Raw genomic sequence first — 20,404 nt, 5'->3', positions numbered from 1 at the left:
ATAATCGATGTTAAAGTTCTGCAATATCTGACCCAAAAGGTAGCATATACAAGTTAAACAGAAGAGGTCCAAGAATTGACCCCTGGGGGACTCCACAAGTCATGGCCACTCGTTCAGATTCACAGCTGCCAATTGTAACAAAATAACTCCGGCCTTCTAAATACGACCTGTAATCAATAAATCAAATAAAATACAGCAATGGTCAGAAAAGGCCAAATCAATAACCACAACAGAAGAAATATCAACACCTTTAGAAATGACAAGATCCAGAACATGACCGCGAAGGTGGGTCGGTTCTGTTACATGTTGCCACAAACCAAACATGTGCAGCACAGAAGAAAATTCTTTGGCATTAGCATCTGTCATATTATCCATGTGAATGTTTAAATCCCCGGTCAAGATAAAATGGTTTAAATCAGTCGAGATAACAGACAATAATTCAGAAAATTCATCAATAAAACTTGCACAGTATCCTGGAGATCTGTAAATGATTAAGAACAGAATTTTAGGAACACCCTTTAAAATAAAACTAAGATATTCAAAAAAAGAGATCTCTTTACACTAGTAAAACAGAGAAAGGGCTTATGGTCCCATCATCTGGTGAACAATGCCTTGAGATGACATTGTGATTTGGTGCTATATAAATAAAACTGAATTGAATTGAACAGAAGAGAATATACTGGAGTTGCTTTTCTGTAATTCAGAAAATGTAAGAACTTGGAGAAGGTGAACATGCATTTATTTAGAATGACATGTTTTAACAAAGAAGAAGAGGCTCAGCATCAGCTCTTAAAAACAAAACGGCATGGAATAACTAAATAAATCAGTGTAAATAATAATAGCGCCTCTGTGTGTACAGGTATATGTGCTTGTGTTACCTTGGTAACCTGGGGGTTCTTGCAGAGGTAGTATGATGCAGCCAAACCCCCGATTCCGCCTCCGAGGACTGCTACACTTTTCATTGGCTGACTGCAAACACAAGAGCATCCAATAACAACAGAGCTTCAACAGGGAAGCAGGAAGTTACGGTTGAACATATTACTGGTGGCGTGTGGCAGGGTGTGTCCGGTAAACAGGTCTGTTGGCATGAGACGCCTGATAAACAAACTGTGTCTGTTTATCAGGCGTCTCATTCCGACACACCACTGTCCGTCCGGCTGGCCGTTTTTACAGCTTCAGGCTGGCAGGAGCTCTGAGACTCCTGCACAGTTCTTTCTCTAACAACTGAAGTGACAAACAGAAGTGAAACAGAAGCTTTATCCTGACAAAGCTCCTGCTCATCTGTTTCAGTGGATGCTTTTCACTTCCTGTCCTCAGTGTCCCCCACGTTTGTTTTAAATTAATTCATTTGTAGGGTACCAAAGCTGCAGGAGTGCTGCTGCTTCCCTGTTCTGATCAAATCAGCCACTCATTGATGATCAGCCAGAGAGCTGATCAGGAGAGGTTTGCAGTGTCAACTATTCACAGTATTTTGTGACATCACACTTCCCATCAATCTCTCTCACACACACATCTTTGCTCTCACCTGATGATATAATCACAACAAACAGCTGATGGGTGTTAACAGTAAAGCAACACTGATCCTGATTCTCAGAAACAGTCCTCTGTGTGCAGCAAGCAAAGCTGAGAGGTGAAGATAAAGGAGAGAAAGTTTTCCACCAGCCCGTAATCTACCTAAAAGAAGCGATGAACAATGAGCGATGTGTGTTTTTAAAAGAGCCCGAGTGTGCTCCAAACAGCTTGGTATGAGGAGCTAATCTGCATCTTTGTTAGAGGTCCATGTTTCTGTATTTATCAGACGCTTTTATCCAAAGCGACTTACAGATGAGGATGTAACCTCACAGCTAACAATAAGCTACGCAGAAAGCTCAGACTCTGTCAGGGGTGACAGGGTAGAGTTAGAGTGCAGGAATAGAGGGAAGTAAGTGCTGGGATAGGAGATGCTCTCTGAAGAGCTGGGTTTTCAGGAGCTTCTTGAAGATAGACAGGGACGCCCCTGTTCTGGTAGCGCTCGGTAGGTCATTCCACCATCGTGGGACGACACATGAACAGAGTTTGGATTGTCTTAGGCGTGGTGTAGGAGCTGCTAGACGACAATCCTGGGACCAACGGAGGGACCCAGTTGGGACTGAAGCCTTTGCAAGAGCATTCAAGTAGATTTTAAAACTAGTAGAAGTCGTTTCAAACTTTTTCCATTTGCTTGAAAATGTCTTGTTAGAAACCACTGAAACAATCAGTGAGAACCTGACTCAGGTTTGGCTTATGTGAAGTTGTTTCATGAATTTTGTGGGTTCACAAACTTTCTGAGGTTTTTTTGAAGACTTGTAAAAGTCAGACAGTGAGAGTGTGTGCAGGACGTAACTCTGAGCTTCAGCTGATCAGCACGAACTCTACAGAAAGCATCCACCATGAAAAGATTAGCTGAATTTGTGTTCCAGTGTTGTCCGGGTGGATGGGCAGAGCTTGGAAGATGTGGAGTTGTGCATTTTAACCTATCCAGGTTGGCACCTGTTGCTCAAGGGCACCTCAGCCGTGACAAGGAGGTGAACTGCCACACCTCCAGCTTTGAGTGGTGAGAGTGGGACTTGAACCACCAACCTTCAGGTTACACTCACCACTGAGCCACAGTAGTTGTCTCTGATTGCTCCTAAAATTGAAAATGCACTAGTGGAATCCTGGAAGTGAGTCTGCTGTAAAGCCCAAATGCTGCAGGCCTGACAACATCTGTGGCTGCGCACTGAAAAAAGTGTCCAGCAGCTGGCTGACATTGGAACTGAGAGTTTTGGCTCAGTGACTTCTGTCCCGTGGCTCTCAGAACCATCCTGCACACCCTACAGTTTGCATTCAGAGCCAACAGATCCATAGAAGGTGACACCTCACACATCAGAGCACTGTTGTGTTGTTCCTGCTCGGCTCTCCGCTGCTCACATACTTTCTGCTGCATACCCGGACCTGACAGCAACTTTAAGGTGAAGCTTGACCACAGCTACACCCCCACAGCTGGAACGGATTACAGCCAAACAACAGGAGATCTCCAGAACAACCTGTTGCTCAGTGTCAGCAGAAGCAAGACTTAAGGAGAAAAGGGACAAAGACACCCACCATCTTAGCTGAGGTGGACCCTGACACTGTCACCGCACGCGCGCACACGTGCCTCAGCATGTGCATAGCCTCACACGGAACTGTGTCCTGAACATCACGGACACCCATCCCACAGTTAGTGGAGCTGGCTGGGTGTCAGCTGGGGATGGACCCGGCCGACGGGCCCTGCAGCCACACACAGAACCCCGGCAGGAGCAGTTTGTTCTGATGGCCCATGATGCGGGTTTTCTTCACTTATTCATCCTCCCGTTCTGTCGCTCTGCACAGATGAGCATTAAGCTTGTTGTGGAACTTTTCACGCTTCCTTCCTAATACCTCTGATGAGAAATTAAATAGAGAACTTTTCTTTTTCTGCCGGCCGGCTAAGTTTTATTTGTCGTTGAAAGGAAAATATCAGTCCACACCATCCAGCGGTTATGGTATGGAAAGATCCAGACAAAAGGAAGTCAGAGCATTTATACCTGAGGGGGGGGGGGGGGCTGTTCTTTGGGTGTGTATTGCTCGGCCGTCACCCCCAAAATGTACCATCACAAGCTCTACCACAGTGTCCCCAACACGGGACCTGCGGGACACATCCGGTGAATACTATAGTTTTCCCTCCTCGTGCCTCTGCAGTAGGAACCAAATATAAAGAGACAGGTGTTACCTTTTTGAGTGCCGCAGCCACCACGAAAACACAATCCGCTCTCGCCTGCCTTCTCCCAGCCAAGTAGGTTCATATAACCGTCCCCATTTGCTCTGAGCTGCGCTTCCTCTTCTTCGTCTTATGTTTATGAATGGATTTCAAAGCAGTTTAAAGGAGCATTTACCGCCACCAGCTGGACTGGAGTGGTAATGACAGAGAACACAGCTAACTATTCCGTTCTGGGGTGTGGAGCTGCTGCTACCTTTTGGTTCAGGTCACTCTCACACATATTTCTCAATGCCAGTTAATGCAGCTGTGTCCTGCCATGTTGTTTGAATCTGATTCTTGATGGCCGATTTAGCCTCCGCTTTACTCAGTACAATCTGATGTCCAGCTTTTGGTGCTTTGAATGACTGTTTTTCAAAAATAACTCCATGTCAAAAGAAGTTGGGATGCCGTGTGAAATGTAAGTAAAAATGATCAACAAATCTCATAAACCAGAATATATCATTTTTGACAACAAGACACAGAAAACATACAAAAGCAATGTTGAAAGTGACACCTTTTACGATTTCATGAAAAATATTAGATATTTTTGAAAAATGATGGCAGCAACACATCTCAAAACAGTCCTGGGTGTTCTTTGTTGTATTCTAAATATTAGTGAAAGGTCTGGACTACAGGCGGGTCACTCCAGCACCAGAGTCTTCTACAATGAAGCGGTGCTGCTGGAGTAGATGCAGTACAATATTGTCCTGCTGAAATATGCCAGCTGAGAGCTGATACCAAGCCATATGGTCCCTCTCCTCTTTAGTCCTTTCCAGACTTTTTTTCCCCCATACCAACTTTTTCTTAGATGTGTTGCGCCATTAAATTAAAGACAGGCTCATATTTTTCATGAAATAGTAAAATTTCTTACTTTCAAGTTGATGACATTTGTTAATGGTTGCATTGTGTTACTTATATTTTACACAGTGTCACAGCTATTTTGGAACTGGGGGTGTATATGCTGGCTTGTGACGAATGGGTGGGCTGTCCAGGCTGTGCCCACCTCTCCTCCAATGACACCTGGGTCATTACCCGGACCTTGAACATGCTACCAAAAGCATGTCACCGTTACCAAAACAAGTATGTGCTTATAGAGAATGCCCCCTTATGATTTTTATGATTCGATTGAAAGTTCAACAACCAGGTTAACGTGGTTACAAATTAAACAGACAGTGTGCCTGTAAAGAGAAGTTACACCAACATCAAACACTTCAGCTGAAGGCTCACTTTAATCATTGTCCCACCATCAGTGCCGACATCATCTGGAGGCTATCCATCTTTATTCTTGTCAAAGACAACAGTAACATTTCTACCCTTCATTACTCCAGTCATTGGGATTATTTTTAGCGGCATAAATGCTTATCAGAATAAACTGGAACTGGTCACGTCTGTCTCCAACTAAATAACTTTTTCTTCCTCAGTTGCCTTTTCCACCATCTCTTATCTGAAAATGGAGACACCTGCTGGCTGATTTTGGCCTCTTCTCATTACTGGAAGGACTCAGTAGTGGAAAATGTACATGTTTTTTTGAATGACTGAAAAATGAACACTTTTACTTACGCAACATATAAAAATAAAACGTTCATTCCCCTCGTAGTTATAAAATCGACAGAAAGAAGCAAATAGATAAGTGGAATATGTACACCTTCGAACTGTGGGACTGATTACATATCAAACACCTGGCATCAAACACCTGGTCAACAGTTTCATTCATTCCGTTTTAGCAGAATGAACAAATTCTAAATTTCACCATCATCATCATGTTAAACTGTCATGCTCCTCAACCTCGGTGTGGATAATATGTTTGTTTTCCATCTGGATGAGCTTCTTTAACATCAATAAATGTTGTATCACTGGTATCATGATGGGAAACTTTCACCTGACCTAAAAACCAACAGCCTCAACCAGAGCTCCTAAACAACTTATAATGAAGATTACTGGGAAAAAGGCACACAGAGGCACACATCTAAGGGGTTTAAGCAGCTCCCTGCAGGTACAGAGCTGACATTGTGTCTGTAGGAAGGTCAGTATTGGCAGCTTTGATCAAAGATGGTGACTTTTGTTTCCGTGTGTTTCGAGGTCTTCAGCATTGTTTCACATTGTATTGGAGGTATCCAGCACCTTCTGAAAGAAGATCCGTTGTAGTCAACTCATCATAAACGAATAAACCAGCCGTTTGCCATCATGCCATCCTGATGGCTGCAGCTGCTTTCGCTGAGATCAGCCGATTTGGACCTATTGCTGCTAGATTCTGAGCTGTAAAAGAACACTCCAGAGGTTATCTCAGAGTGTGAAAGATGCATCAAAACAGATTCAAATGGACAGGGACCAATCACAGTGAAGACTGTCGCGAAGGTGTTGGATTACAGCTCAATTCTTTCCATGAGAGACTTTTAGCTCCTTTTCATTCAGTTCCTCCAACTTCATCAGTTCCACTGAAATCCCTTTCACCTCCGTCTTCACTCAGCTATCTGCCTGAAACAGAGTTATTCTTTTTTATTAAGCATTCACTCTTTACTGGCCATCACGATGGACTAGAATGTGACCTGCAGCTCCTACAGGAGGTAGATAGGCTGGGAAATGGAGAATTCCTTGGATGAGCTTCATCCTGCAGGAGATGGTGTGGCACATTAGTAGGAAGAAAGGCAGAGAATGATCTTTGTTTGACTTTGGTGTGCAAAAGTATACTCTTTATTCTTATTATATATCCAACTTTATTTTGCCCCAACCCTTCCCCTCCACCCAGCCCCCACAACCAGTGGCATTCCCATGTCACCAGTTACTGTCACTGTTACAATAGCCAATCAGAGCTCACCTGCAGAAAGAAGGCAACCAAACAAAGAAGAGCAGAAAAAAAATGTTACTTTCAGTTTGTTTTTCTTGTTAAATAGTAATAAATACATTGAGATGCAGTGGTTCTTACTTTATCCTTTTCTCTTAAGCACAAGGGTTAAAAAGTTTTTCATTTCTGTTTCTATTTGTTTTTATTTCTTTATTGATCTGTGTTGGATCTTTAGCAGCAATCCGGACCAGTTGTCGTGGTGATTAGCAGCACAGAGAGGAGGAGCTGTCTGGAGGAGAAACACAACAGGAGAAGAAGGAGAAAATGAAGAGAGCGTGGAGAGAGGAAGAATGAGGAAGAGGAGGAGATCCATTTGAATGTCAGCAAGGCATCATCATCATCATGGTCATCATAACTGTCCTGTCACCTCCTCTTGCTCTCAGTCCCGGCCCAGCAGAGAGCCACAGAGGGTCACGCTTACACAAACAGCGAGTCCTCAGTCACAGGTTGCCGTTTCCTCACTGTCGAACTTCTTCTGTCCCGATGCGGCATGCACACACACGCAAACATTATGTGATGTACCTGTGTGTGCTGACATGTGTGTTGAACTGGACAGTAGAAACTCTGGTCAGCAGACACAGAACATCCCAGGTGAGGGGAACCAAAGCCTGACCATCTACAAATGTGTTGTGGCTGCTGTGTGTGTGTGTGTGTGTGTGTGTGTGTGTGCTAAGACTGCTGATCTCCAGGGGATGAATATATATGACTAAACTAATGGTGAACACCAATATGTGCTCCCTTTGCGCGTACAGCCACAGTATGAGTTAAACATTTAAACATTGCCCCTCTCTCTCTCTCACATCTCTTCATCCTTCTCTTCCTCTCCACACATAAACAATAAAACAGAACACACAACTCCTCAAACCCGAGAAAAATCAAACAATATTAATCAACAATATTAATAAAAACAAACTTGTCAATCACTCCTTTCCAATAACAGCTGCAACAACGACCACAAACTAAAACAGGATAAAAGGAAAGTTTTCCCAGCATCCTCCTCCTTCTTCCTCCTCCTCTCATGCAGAACAAACTGTCTCCTCCAGCACAAAATTCACCTCTTTGTCTCTGAACTCTGGCTGTATGTGGTTCATTGTAGTCGTTGTAGTTAAAATTGTATGGCTTTAGGGCATGGTTCAGGTTTTATCAAGAGTTGGCTGGCCCCTCGTCTGAGTCCGGCCTCCCTCTGCCCCCCGCAGCAGGGTTATTGTTGTTGGAGGCAGGGTAGTAGTCCTCAGGGGGCGGGGCTTGTGGCCCTGGGGCGGTGGGGGCCGTCCGAGTCCGGAAGGCAGACAGTCCAATTGGCAGAGCGAGGGGCAGAGATGCAGAGCCAAACTGAGAGGCCTCCATGGAAGACACTGCCCCCAGGTGGTGCAGCCCGAGGGACACGCCCACATCCATGCTGTCACTCATCTGGGGCGAGGATCCCTGCTGACCCCCGCCTCCACCCACGCCCGTCTGTCCGCCCTGCCTCAGCCCACGCCCACCGTTCCCATGGTGAGAGTAGGTGGGGTGGGGGTGGTGTGGTGGGTCCAAAAAGTGGCGCTGGTGTTGTTGGGTGGCAGCTGGCTTATGGAGCAGCAACTGGGTGTATGCTGGGTCCTGACCCCCACCTCCACCATCACTGCCTGGCCACATCCTCATCTGCTGCTGGGAGGGAGCCTAATGGACACAACAACAGAGAGGTGAGACAGGTGCAGCTCTGCTTCTGGTCCCATTCCTCTCTGAACACACCACCAGTAAAGAGGAACACTACAGAGATTAAACCAGACATGTTGACAGGCACAGACACACGAGTCATGTTATAGGTCTTCTTCTGCTGCTGCTGCTGCTGCTGCTGCTGCTGCACAGACACTCATGAGTCCAGCTCATCTTTAGTGACACTAAGACGAGTTTGTCGTGGAAACACTTGGGAAAATCGGGATTACTGTTGTCTTAAATGTGGACTGGGTTCCAGGATCAAACCTAAAACAGGTGGTGTCGTACGGGGGTGTATGTAAAGCTGTGGTGTGGGGTGTACCTGAGGACTGGTCATCTCATAGTCTGAATGGGTAACAGCAGAGTTGTAGTAGCGGTTACTGTAACGGTAGTTACGGTTGTCATTGGAAGAACCACTGGAGCCACCTGCAAATAAATCACACCAACATTAATGTCACACTTTTTTGGCCGATATCAACCGATTGTTGGAACACAGTTCATTATTTTCATAATACTGTTTGTCTTTTTATTTGCTTTGCTTATTACAATCGAATGATGGAGCACATGTTATGCTGTGCCTTCTGCTTCCACCATCACATGACCACATAGTCCATTCCATAATTACGTATTTAGAGTCCTTGACTTTCAGTGAACTCTACTTTCACCTCTCAGCTGCCTCACAGACTTTCTTTGTGAGGATTAATATGGAGGAGGTGGAGTAGGCTGTGTGAACTTTACCAGAGCTAGAAACAGAGCTAGTAGTGGAGGTTGAATGGGAGTGGTCCATGGCAGGAGAGGTGGATGTAGATGAACTGGTGTTGGTTCCTTCATCTGTCGTCTTCTTGAAGAAATTGTGCTGCAGGGCGTAGAATGGCGTGATTCGGCTTTTAGGGTCGTAGTCCAGCATGCGCAGGATCAGGTCTGCAAGAGTTGGACAAAAGGGACCGTGATGATTTATACAGCCAGCCATCACACTGCCACCAGCCTGGACCCCCGAACATCGTCTAAATATGGACTGTAAGCAGCGTTGGTATCAGACTACAGCGGAAAAAGTGTAAATACAGATCATTATGTCCTGAAATTATGTTTCTGTCATTTCTTTATTTTTGTACACATATCATCCATCATCCATCCATCCATCCACCCACCCACCCACCCATCCATCCACCCATCCATCCATCCATCCACCCACCCACCCATCCATCCACCCATCCATCCATCCATCCACCCACCCATCCATCCACCCATCCATCCATCCACCCACCCATCCATCCACCCATCCATCCACCCATCCATCCACCCATCCATCCACCCACCCATCCATCCATCCATCCATCCACCCATCCATCCATCCACCCATCCATCCATCCATCCACCCACCCACCCATCCATCCACCCATCCATCCATCCATCCACCCACCCACCCATCCATCCACCCATCCATCCATCCATCCATCCATCCACCCATCCATCCATCCACCCACCCACCCATCCATCCACCCATCCATCCATCCATCCACCCACCCATCCATCCACCCATCCATCCATCCACCCACCCATCCATCCACCCATCCATCCACCCATCCATCCATCCATCCATCCATCCACCCATCCATCCATCCACCCACCCACCCATCCATCCACCCATCCATCCATCCATCCACCCACCCATCCATCCACCCATCCATCCATCCACCCACCCATCCATCCACCCATCCATCCACCCATCCATCCACCCATCCATCCATCCACCCATCCATCCACCCATCCATCCATCCATCCATCCACCCATCCATCCATCCACCCATCCATCCATCCACCCATCCATCCACCCATCCATCCATCCATCCATCCACCCACCCATCCATCCACCCATCCATCCATCCACCCACCCATCCATCCACCCATCCATCCACCCATCCATCCATCCATCCATCCATCCACCCATCCATCCATCCACCCACCCACCCATCCATCCACCCATCCATCCATCCATCCACCCACCCATCCATCCACCCATCCATCCATCCACCCACCCATCCATCCACCCATCCATCCACCCATCCATCCACCCATCCATCCATCCACCCATCCATCCACCCATCCATCCACCCACCCATCCATCCATCCACCCATCCATCCACCCATCCATCCATCCATCCATCCACCCATCCATCCATCCACCCATCCATCCATCCACCCATCCATCCACCCATCCATCCCATACAGTAACCCTAACAGAAACATCCACTGAATTAATACCAATGACTGGACAGACAGATCCTCTCTAGGCTGATTATTGCTTTTCACTGTGAATTTACATTTTATTTCTGAACTGACATAATAAGAACTTTTTTTAAACTTCTATAGTACTAAAATCTTTTTTCAAACAGAACCAGCAGCAAGTCTGATTACAGCACAGAGTGATGATGAGCACTTATGTGTTTTCCCAAGAACATACAGACTGTGGCTGTGTAGGCATGTTTAGTGAGTGCTGCTCCTGCTGTTCAGTGGTTGTGTGCCCTCTTGGTCCTTCACACATTTTTCTCACTGTTTAATCACTGAAGCCTTTTTATAGCTTTTTGAACGCAACACTAATTGATGACATTGCAATCTGTGTGCATTTTAGTCTCTCTTTTAGTCTACAATTGTAATATTTGTACATTTGAGTATTTCTGATGCTCTCAGGCTGACACCCTGTGAAACAGAATCTGCAGGTAATTTCAGGTGTTGTTAGAATGTTTATTTAGATTTAGACGGAGGAAGTCGGTGAAATACTTTAGGAGGGCTCCAGCCTTCGTCTCTGATGTAGCTTGTTGTGGTATTTCTGATCTCATTCTATTAAAGGATTTCTTCTTGCTGTTCAACACATTTGGACAGTTAGGTGATGGCATACCTTTAAACTTCAGGTAGTCACAGGGGGCATGTCCTGGCTCTCCTGCCCTCCGGCCCCCGGGGCCCCCAGTCTCTACACCTAAAATCTCATGAAGACGTCGTGTGGCTGGCGGCTTGTACTCCTACAAAATAAATAACCAGTGATACATTTTAATATGAATTTGGTTGTGTATATTTTAAACTACTGGATGTCAACATTTATAAAGAGTTATTAATAAAACAGAAATGATCTGACTTGTAATGTTTTACAGTTACACACACGTGTGCAGCACAGCATCTGAGCACCTCTGAGTGATGGACTGTTGTCTTGAATGAGGCCTCTTCCACAGAGCTTAGCAAAGTGCCGCCACACGTCAGTTGGCTGATAAGGAGCTGTGAAGCCACTCCTAATTGTTTGCCGACATCAGCATTGTGTGACAGGTTTGTTTTCTGCTGCTGATCTACCGCATGTTTATGTCAGAGGAGTGGAGACATGTGTTGCTATTAGTTGGAACAGGCAAAGAGAGATATTTACCTCTGAAAAGGAGGTTATGGGCTTTGTTGGTTTGCTTCTGTCTTTGCAGGATTATGCAAAAAGCGGATTTGCATGACATTTTTTTTAACGTGACCCAGTTTAGAAGTGACTTATTTTTGGACTGGACCCAGATCAGGTGTTGGATACAAGAAGTTTGTATTTAACCTTGATGGGGTGAGCAGCCCCGGACTGTTTTACAGTTTATCTGCCTGGGAGTAGAACGGTCTGATGTAGCCAAAAGAAGATAGATGGACTGAAAATGTATGCATCAAGTTTTCCAAGTAGTTTTTCAAGTAGCATATTTCAGAGATTTTTCATTCTGGTCTTTGCAGTATACTGAGTTAGCATCACCAATTACAATCTTATGGATTGTTATGATGCTACACGTGCAAATGTAAGCAGAGGTGTTTCCTTTTTATCACTCCATCCATCCATTTCCATCTGCTTATCCGAGGTCTGTTTGCAGAGGCAACAGGTCCAAGAGAGAAACCCAGACATCCCTCTCTCCAGCGACACTCTCCAGCTCCTCCGGAGGGACCCAGGGCCAGAAGGGACATATAATCCCTCCAGCTAGTCCCAGGTCTACGCCGGGGCCTTCTCCCAATAGGATGTGCCCGGAAAACCTCCAAAGGGAGGCGACCAGGAGGCATCCTAACCAGATGCCCGGACCAGCTCAGCTGGCTCCTTTCAATGCGGAGGAGCAGCGGCTCTACTCTGAGTATCCTCTGGATGGCCAAGCTTCTCACCCTATCTCTAAGGCTGAGCCCAGCCACCCTCCGAAGGAAATCCAATTGTATCTGCGATCTCGTTCTTATGGTCACTATCTAGATCTTGTGACCATAGGTGGAGGTTGGAACAAAGATGGACCAGTAAATCAAAAGCTTCTCCTTCCAGCTCAGCTCCTTCTTCACCACAATGGACTGGAGCAGCGCCCTCATCACCGCTGACGAAGCCCCGATCTGTCTTTTCTTCTCTTGCTCCAACCTTCCATCACTTGTGAACAAGACATCCAGGTACGTAAACTCCTCCGCCTGAGGCAGGGAGTCATCCCCAACCCAGACAGAGCAGGTTGAGAACCATGGCCTCACATCTGACCATCATCCCAGTCGCTTAATATTCAGCTACGAACTGCTCTGGTGCGAGCAGAAGGTCCTGGCTTGAAGAAGCCAACAGAACCATTTCATCCACAAAAAGCAGAGATGCGGCCCTGAGATTCCCAAACCCCCCCCCCCACGACTGCGTCTTGAGATCCTGTCCACACAGAAAATCCCAAACAGGATCGCTTGCAAGGGGCAGCCCAGTCCAACACGCACTGCAAACAAGTTCGACTTAGTGCCAAGGATGCGGCTATACAGGGACCAGATAGCTCTTAAAAGCGGCTCCGGGTACCCCATACATGGAAAGAAGTCCAAAAACAAGACACCAGTCGGATTGAGATCAGGGAGGCCGTTCCTCCCAATTATGCCTCTCCAGGTCACTCCATCATTGCCAACATGGGCACTGAAGTCCCCCAGAAGAACAATCAGGTGACCCTCCCCAGGACACCACGCAGAGACTCCGAGAAGCTCAGGTAATCTGAACTGCTTTTGGTCTGAACCTTCCCTCCTGCAGGCCCAGTGAGCCCACCCTCTGGCTCAGCCGGGACTTATCCCCACGCCCGTCCAACGCTGCGTGTGGAGGTGAGCCCAACTATATCTAGTTGATACCGCTCCACCTCATACAGCAGCTCGGCGTCTTTCCCCACCAGTGAAGTGACATTCCACGTCACCAGAGTCAGTTTGCAACGCCAGGGATTGGCACGCCCAGGTTCCCGCCTTTGCCTGCCGCCCAGCTCACATAGCACCTGACCTCAAATTTCCTCCCCACGAGTGGGGGGCCCACGTGGAGGTGGATTCCTGATTCTTCTTCGGGCTAAGCCCGATCGAGCCCCAGGAGTCAAAGTTCGGCCACCAGGTGATCGCCGGCGAGCTACCCCCAGGCCTGCCTGCAAGGAGGTGCCCCGGGTACCTTCCCCGAGCGAGGTAACTACTTTCTTCTGGTGCCGATCTTTGAATCACTCTTAGTCTGACCCGTCCCCTGAAACCAATTTGCCATGGGAGGTCCTACCAGGGGCTAACACCCTACGTCTGCACACTCAATTCTTCCACCATGTTAAGGTGGTGATTCTTTTTTATGCAATTCACAAGTTTGCAACTGTGTCTTTTTATCTAACACTTTCTGTACATCTGTGTAGTCCACTTTCTTTTAAACTGATTCCAAGTGTTGGAACAAGTGTTTTAGCTTTAGACTCCATCTGAGATCCTTGTGTATCATGTGGTCAGCAACTTTCTGAAGGGAAGAACTGAAGGTGAACAGCAGCTCTGAAACATACCTTCTTAACATCCTTGTTCTTCTTTACTGTCCACAGACCATCTGACAGCTTGTCAAAATACTTTCTGGCTTTAGGAGCTGCATCCAGCATGTGGCTGGGTGGAACCCCCAGAACCTCTACAATCTTATTCATCTGGTCAACCTGTTCACACACACAAACACACAGCATTAACCTTGGATTCAAACACAAACTGGATATGAATACAGGTGGCACAAACACATAAGGTCACCTCACCGACAGATCAGCAGAATCTGTCTAACTCTGTCTAATATTCATTTTCTTATTTCTTTTTTCCAAAAAAACAACTATGTTGAATGAAGTGACCACTGCTAAATCATTATGCTGAATATGGTCCATCAGTGGTACTGCCTTTACCTCATTGGAGCCACTGAAGAGCGGCTCCCCTGTGTGCATCTCCACCAGGATGCATCCCAGAGACCACATGTCAATAGCCAGGTCATATGGCATTCCCAGAAGAACCTCAGGAGAGCGGTAAAATCTGCTCTGTATGTACTGATAGATCTGTGAAGAGAAACAAGAAGACCATTTTTATGTACTTTGTTCCGTTTTAAATCCTTGCAGTCTATCTGCTCATGTTGACCGGATTTATCAATGTAGCATCATTTGCACTGATGAACACGCAACTAGGCCCCGCCTCTCCTCCCAGACACTTGACAAACTGCCAGTTTCAGTGTTAATCAGGACACGTGTTTGATGAGTATGCCACTTATTACGTTTACTCAGGCTTAATAATTCCATTATACTCCATCAGTTTTATCTACAGCACAAAGGTAACATCAGGGCTATGCTCAGAGAAACCCAACAGAGGTGAAGCATCTGATATTGTAAGCTCCCATCATAAGGAAAGAAGCAGTTATTTATTGAAAATATGTATAATGTGTGTGTGTGTGTGTAAAACACTCACCCTCTGTCCAAGCTGGCAGGATGATCCAAAGTCCACAATCTTGATGGCAGATCTTTTGGGGTTGCACAGCAGGATGTTCTCTGGTTTCAGGTCGCAGTGGATGATTGACAGCTCTGGAGTGGCCAGGAATAATAATGCTGGAGACAACAATATGTTAAAAATCAGTCATATTTCACATCTTTGCAGTAAATATACTGCAGTTAGTCTTGTTGAAGGCACATCCACACAAACACATCCTCCCACTCTGTATCTGCAGCTTCCTCGTTCTCATCATAGTTACAATCAATCACTGAAGAACAACACAACTATTTGACTGAGTAAGCACCTGTGGCTTATGTTACTGTGGGTGCTAATTGGGCCAATTCAAATGATGAAGTCAGCAGACCAAGGTATACCAGACGTCTGTCAGCCAGTGCCCAAAGGTCAGGCCTTTACCCATGGGGCCCTGTACTCAGCCTGAAGGAGTAAGGTGAGACTGCTCTCCTGTGGACCCCCACCTGATACAGAGCAGGCAGGTGGTGTGATCCCAAGCTGGCTTTATGGACATGGCATGACACTTCTCCAGCGAGGAAGAACCATGAGTTGGTGTGTGTTTTATGAGGCAGAGACCTCCAGTCCACATTGGGGCAGATTGCAGCTAAATGTGAGGTGAGTAGGTGAGAATAAACCCCCACCTCAGTCTGTGGCCTACCACCAGACAATGGGTGGGCTGCCCACTTCAGGTTGGGGGGAAGTTCAGGGAGATCTTAGCAGTTGAAAACGGATGGACACATTACATGTACATATACAAAATATGGAGCTGTGGATCCATTTAATCCGAGTAGTGCACCCACCTGTACAGAGCTGCTGTGCAAATTTCCTGGTGAGGTTGAGGGAAACGCCTCTGAAGTTGGTGTTCCTCAGCAGATCGTACAGGTTGTAGCTCAACAACTCAAACACCAAACAGAGATGGTTCCTAAACATAAAGTGACGCTTCAGGTGGACTGCACAGAGACAGATTGACAGACAGACACAAAGACAGATGGGAGACAGGGACGGAGGTTAAGGGATACATGGAAACAAGAGTCAGGCCAGGCAGTTCCAACAGAATACAGTAAGTCATTTCAGATGAGTTATTTCAAACTATGTTGCTTTTTACATAAAGAAGAAAACCAGAAATCAAAGTTCTGATAAAGACCCATTCATTCTTTGTGCTTTGTTGTCTTTCCCTTTTCTGTCCTCAGCAGCCTCCATCAAACAAATAAAGGCTTGAAAAGCCCAAAACTTTACCCTTGCTTTACAGGCTGCATATTGTTTGGTGTGTTGGTGAGATTATCTAATGGTGAAATGTACAGAGTGAGGGACACAGGGCTGATACAGTTCATTTGAACTTCCCCTCATTAGCCAGTGTGTTTCATTTTAAATGGATTTAGTGAACTGACACACCTCAGGATAAGCTGACCACAGAGTACTCAGACCTTCACAGTGACACTCCAGCTGTGGCCAGGTGCATTCTGCTAAAATGTTCTTGACATATATCTAGAAAAACTATAGCAAATGTTTGGGGTACAAAATAAAAGGTGCAGAGCTTTTATTTCTGTTAGGCTGCAAACTAAGTCATTCAATTTTCTCATGAGGTGTGCAGCGTTTCAGGCCTGAGGATCTGCCCTCGGGCCTGAACAACCCGTGGACACCATGTGAGACCTCTCTGTGAGCTGTTCGGACATTTTTCTCTTGTAGCTGAATATTATAGTCTGGGTATGTTCGTATTTTATTCCCCCAGAATCTGAGGGCAGTAACAGGTGCCAAACTTTAGTGACACCTTTTAGAAAAGAACATACATGTACTGTATTAAGGATAACAGAATTGACCATGAATGCTGAGACAAAACCAGGGGCATGATGTCCGAGGATCTGTCAGCAGACTTCCATGATAGCTCTGTGAATACACAGCATGGCATCAGGTTTGTACAAATCTAAAACTTGTGAAGTCTTTCACTCTGACTGGCAGCTTCTGGTCCATCAGACCTGTGTCAGCTGTTGGCTGTGCAGTGTGTTCTATCCCACCTTCCTACTTCCCCACTTCCCCACATCACCTGTGTGTGTGTGTGTGTTCATCTTACCTATGTAATATTTCATCTCAGTGTCATGCTTGTTCATCAGCTCCAGCAGACGTAGTTCAATCTGTGCCTGGTTTAAAAATGCCTTTTTGTTCTTTATGATCTTAATGGCAACCCACTCTTGCTCATGGTGGTCGTAGGCCTTCACCACCTGAAAACAGACATGAACAGACTTTGTCATCATATGGCATCAAAGGAGTTTGTCATTTTCTCCATTAAACAGAGACTGACTACGGTGTGGAACCCAAGCATCCTCCTCTGAGGCTAAGAAATGACGCAAACTCAGAAGTTCCATTACCTGCAGCTCCTACAATGACCACTTGAGGGTGCTTTAAAATCAAGTCAGTATCATGTCCTGCTTTACAGCAGAACAACGGAGAAGCAGAGACCTCCACAGCTGTGAGGAGGGGATGCTGTTAGGTGTCTCTAAATACTACACACTGCTCTATTAAAGTTATGCACGGAGACATGCACATGGAGACAGGGGAATTCTGTAGCTGCCACCGAACAGATGTTCAGAGTCCTCACACCCTCGCTAACATCCATCACCTACACATCACATCTGAGTGGAAAAATACAAAATGGTGGGCAAGTACCAAACACAAGGCTTCCTCAAACTTTGCTCCACACACCACTGTGGCAACATTCACCATCCGCCCAAAACCCCATCTTCCCTTTTACACCTCTGTTCTCGTTCATGTTAAACAAACAAGATCCAACTCATTAAAGAAAGCTCCCCAGAGATGCAGGTGGGGTATGTTTCAACTATTTAAGAAACTTTGGCTGCTAGTCTGACCACAATCAAGCTTCAGCTTAAAATGTGAGCCTGATACACGTGTGAAAATTAAGAAAATAAATGCATTTCCCACAACATTCCACCTCTCCTGTCAAGGGTGAGGAAAATGTCACCTCTGCAGGTGCCACAAACACTTCAAATGAATGATAGCTGGGAGTTACTTTTCAAACATACTAAGTTGATTGGGTGAGATATTTTTAAGGTGAAAAACTTTAAAGATATTAACGCAGTAACGTTACAGAACCAGGATAGTCTGTGGAGTAATATTTAGGAAATGCAGAATTCTGTTTCCTGGGATGACCTTACCTGTCCAAAGGAGCCCTTCCCGATCAGTGAGTCTATCTCATAGCGGTCCAGCCACTTTTCTCCATTTTTGACAATGTAATCGTAGTTGTCGTCATCATAGCCATCATTGTAAACTTTTCTTTCCTTCTTCGTGCTGCTATCCTCAGGAGGGACCTGCTGGGCCCTCCGCTTCTTCTTGGTATAGTACACCTGTGGGTGAGACACACATTAGGCTGTGCTTTGTGTGCCGTTTAAAGAGCACTAAGCTCAGATCGTCAGTAAGGCCTGCTGTGTTAGGTGCATGAAGCCTCTACTCAGACTGAGCAGGTTTTTAACTTCACTGTAAATTCTTCTTAAATTTGTTTTCATTGTCTGTCCCTGACCTGTTATCAATACAGCTGGGAGTCTCGGTATGTTGATGTGACCGAGACATTATACACTGATGCCCCACTGGTCGCTCCACACAAGTCTCTGCAGGCATGTAGCTGAATACAGCTCAATTAAGTTAAATGCTGTTTTCTGTTCACTTGAAGTCATTGTCTGTATTTGTTGAAGCTAACCTGAAAAGATATCATCGCCATGTAAAACTGCTTCAGTGGCGCCAGTGAGGACCACCTGATGTCATTATGGTCCAGCTCATGGAAGAATGACTTTCTTTTGTGTGGAACGGCCATGCTGAAAAAGCAGCACCATGAGGAGGACTATCTGTCATCCAGCTTTCAGTCCTTCCTGACTGAGCTCATGTTGCTCTGGGTGGAGACTAATTCAGAATGTGGATTCAGGCATGTGTGCTGTGTCAGCCACATTATTATAGGTGATGGAGTAGAAGTGTGTACCTGTGTGGTCATGGTTTTCCTCATATACCATACCTCATTGATGTGCTTGTAAGTTTTGATGAGGTCAACAGAGAGTTTCCTCAGTGGGGCGCTGGCAGGGTCTCTGAAACTAGGGGGGATCCTCCGCTGCAGTATGGTCATATCAGACAGCACCTGCACAGAAAAGCAACCCCTCATAACCAAGTCTCAGAATGGAATCAGCATATGAGGATGTTCAGATGTAGTCAGATTATCAGTTTATGATTGAAAATTCTAGACTTTAACAAAGTAAAAAACAATGCCTGCGTTTTGTGCGTCCATCAGTAGCATGTAGTTTAAAGGATTAACATTAGATCTCAGGAAAATACCAGCAGACAACAAATGCAACCAAACTGAAAGAGAACAGCTTGTCCGTCTCTGTCACAACTGTTCATTAAGATTAAGATCAGATTTATGCTCACGTATACAAACGCTTTTAAGCCATCCAGGTTGGCACCTGTTCAACGCACACATGCACAGGGTCACAGTCATGGAGACAGATGCCACTGGAGCGGTGGGCAGCCAATCACAGCGCCCGGGGACTGACTCCAGCTGTCAGTTTCACCAATATTTTTGAGTGAGAGGCGAGAGTGGGAATCGAACCGCCAACCTTCCGGTTATTGAACAACCCTCTCTAACCACTCTAAACAACCCGTTCAGACTCAGATTCTATCCTCCGCTTGTGGCGGTCTTCCTAACTGAAGAGGCTGTGGAAGAACAGCTGGAATTTTGCTCATTCGCAAAGAGAATGAATGAGGACTGGCGACTGTAAACCACGCAGGCCATGAGGCACACCGAGGGCCAGAACATCCATACACAGGTTGTAACAGAGTGTGCCAAAATGATTTACAACAGTAAACTAATACCGATTCACATCCATTCAGTCAGAAACATTCTACTGAAACATCCAGCTCACTATACCTCCTTTTATCCCGGGAAAAATAGAAAAGTTATGAATATGCATATTTGTTTCTATTCTCTGAATACAATAAAGTTGGTCACTGAAGACACTGAAAAACAATTTCCTTTGTCCATGTTCACATAAATTAACTAATTGTAGATTTATTTAGTTGTTTGTCTTTTTTAAAATCCGTTTGTTTTTGGATGACAACGACAGCAACACTCATTGTGCTGTTGTAGTGTCTCTTATTTTAACGTGTTTGAAATGGCTGTCTGGCATCCATGTGTTAAATGTCTACACATAATTAATGTGGAGGACAGTTTCTGGAAGGCTTCTCAGGTCAGCTTCTCACAGTGGACACAGGGACTCTTTTCCTTACTCCCTCCTGTTTTGGCTAATCCATGCAAATTGTCACGAGAACATTAAGAAACAAGTTGCTGGTGTTAAATGTTA

The 20,404-nt window shown here is 45.8% G+C and overlaps 3 protein-coding genes across 5 annotated transcripts in view; 1 reads left to right on the top strand and 2 right to left on the bottom strand.

The window, feature by feature from the left end:
• ppox (protoporphyrinogen oxidase) overlaps positions 1-3,853 on the bottom strand; it is a 125,288-nt gene extending 121,435 nt beyond the window's left edge. Inside the window, exons 1-2 of the mRNA XM_072395008.1 lie at positions 3,749-3,853; positions 879-969 (exon numbers count right to left, since the gene is read on the bottom strand). Of these exons, the coding sequence (XP_072251109.1) occupies positions 879-962 (84 nt within the window). The 5' untranslated portion in view covers positions 963-969; positions 3,749-3,853. The remainder of the gene's footprint in view (positions 1-878; positions 970-3,748) is intronic.
• tcaim (T cell activation inhibitor, mitochondrial) overlaps positions 1-20,404 on the top strand; it is a 382,005-nt gene that overhangs the window by 152,593 nt on the left and 209,008 nt on the right. The gene's annotated exons all lie outside the window — the stretch shown is intronic.
• dyrk1b (dual-specificity tyrosine-(Y)-phosphorylation regulated kinase 1B) overlaps positions 7,430-20,404 on the bottom strand; it is a 67,969-nt gene continuing 54,994 nt past the window's right edge. For all 3 annotated transcript variants that reach the window (XM_072395010.1, XM_072395009.1, XM_072395011.1), the window contains exons 3-13: positions 19,066-19,185; positions 18,218-18,406; positions 17,119-17,266; positions 15,851-16,000; positions 15,018-15,154; positions 14,468-14,614; positions 14,093-14,233; positions 11,209-11,329; positions 9,051-9,233; positions 8,635-8,738; positions 7,430-8,276 (exon numbers count right to left, since the gene is read on the bottom strand). In XM_072395010.1, the coding sequence (XP_072251111.1) occupies positions 7,761-8,276; positions 8,635-8,738; positions 9,051-9,233; positions 11,209-11,329; positions 14,093-14,233; positions 14,468-14,614; positions 15,018-15,154; positions 15,851-16,000; positions 17,119-17,266; positions 18,218-18,406; positions 19,066-19,185 (1,956 nt within the window). In that variant the 3' untranslated portion in view covers positions 7,430-7,760. The remainder of the gene's footprint in view (positions 8,277-8,634; positions 8,739-9,050; positions 9,234-11,208; positions 11,330-14,092; positions 14,234-14,467; positions 14,615-15,017; positions 15,155-15,850; positions 16,001-17,118; positions 17,267-18,217; positions 18,407-19,065; positions 19,186-20,404) is intronic.

Source organism: Leuresthes tenuis, unplaced genomic scaffold, assembly GCF_036924035.1.
Source record: "Leuresthes tenuis unplaced genomic scaffold, fLeuTen1.0.hap1 SCAF_10, whole genome shotgun sequence".
Classification (NCBI taxonomy): Eukaryota; Metazoa; Chordata; class Actinopteri; order Atheriniformes; family Atherinopsidae; genus Leuresthes; species Leuresthes tenuis.
Note: the sequence above shows the minus strand (reverse complement) of the source record. Positions and strands in the feature narration are given on the sequence as shown.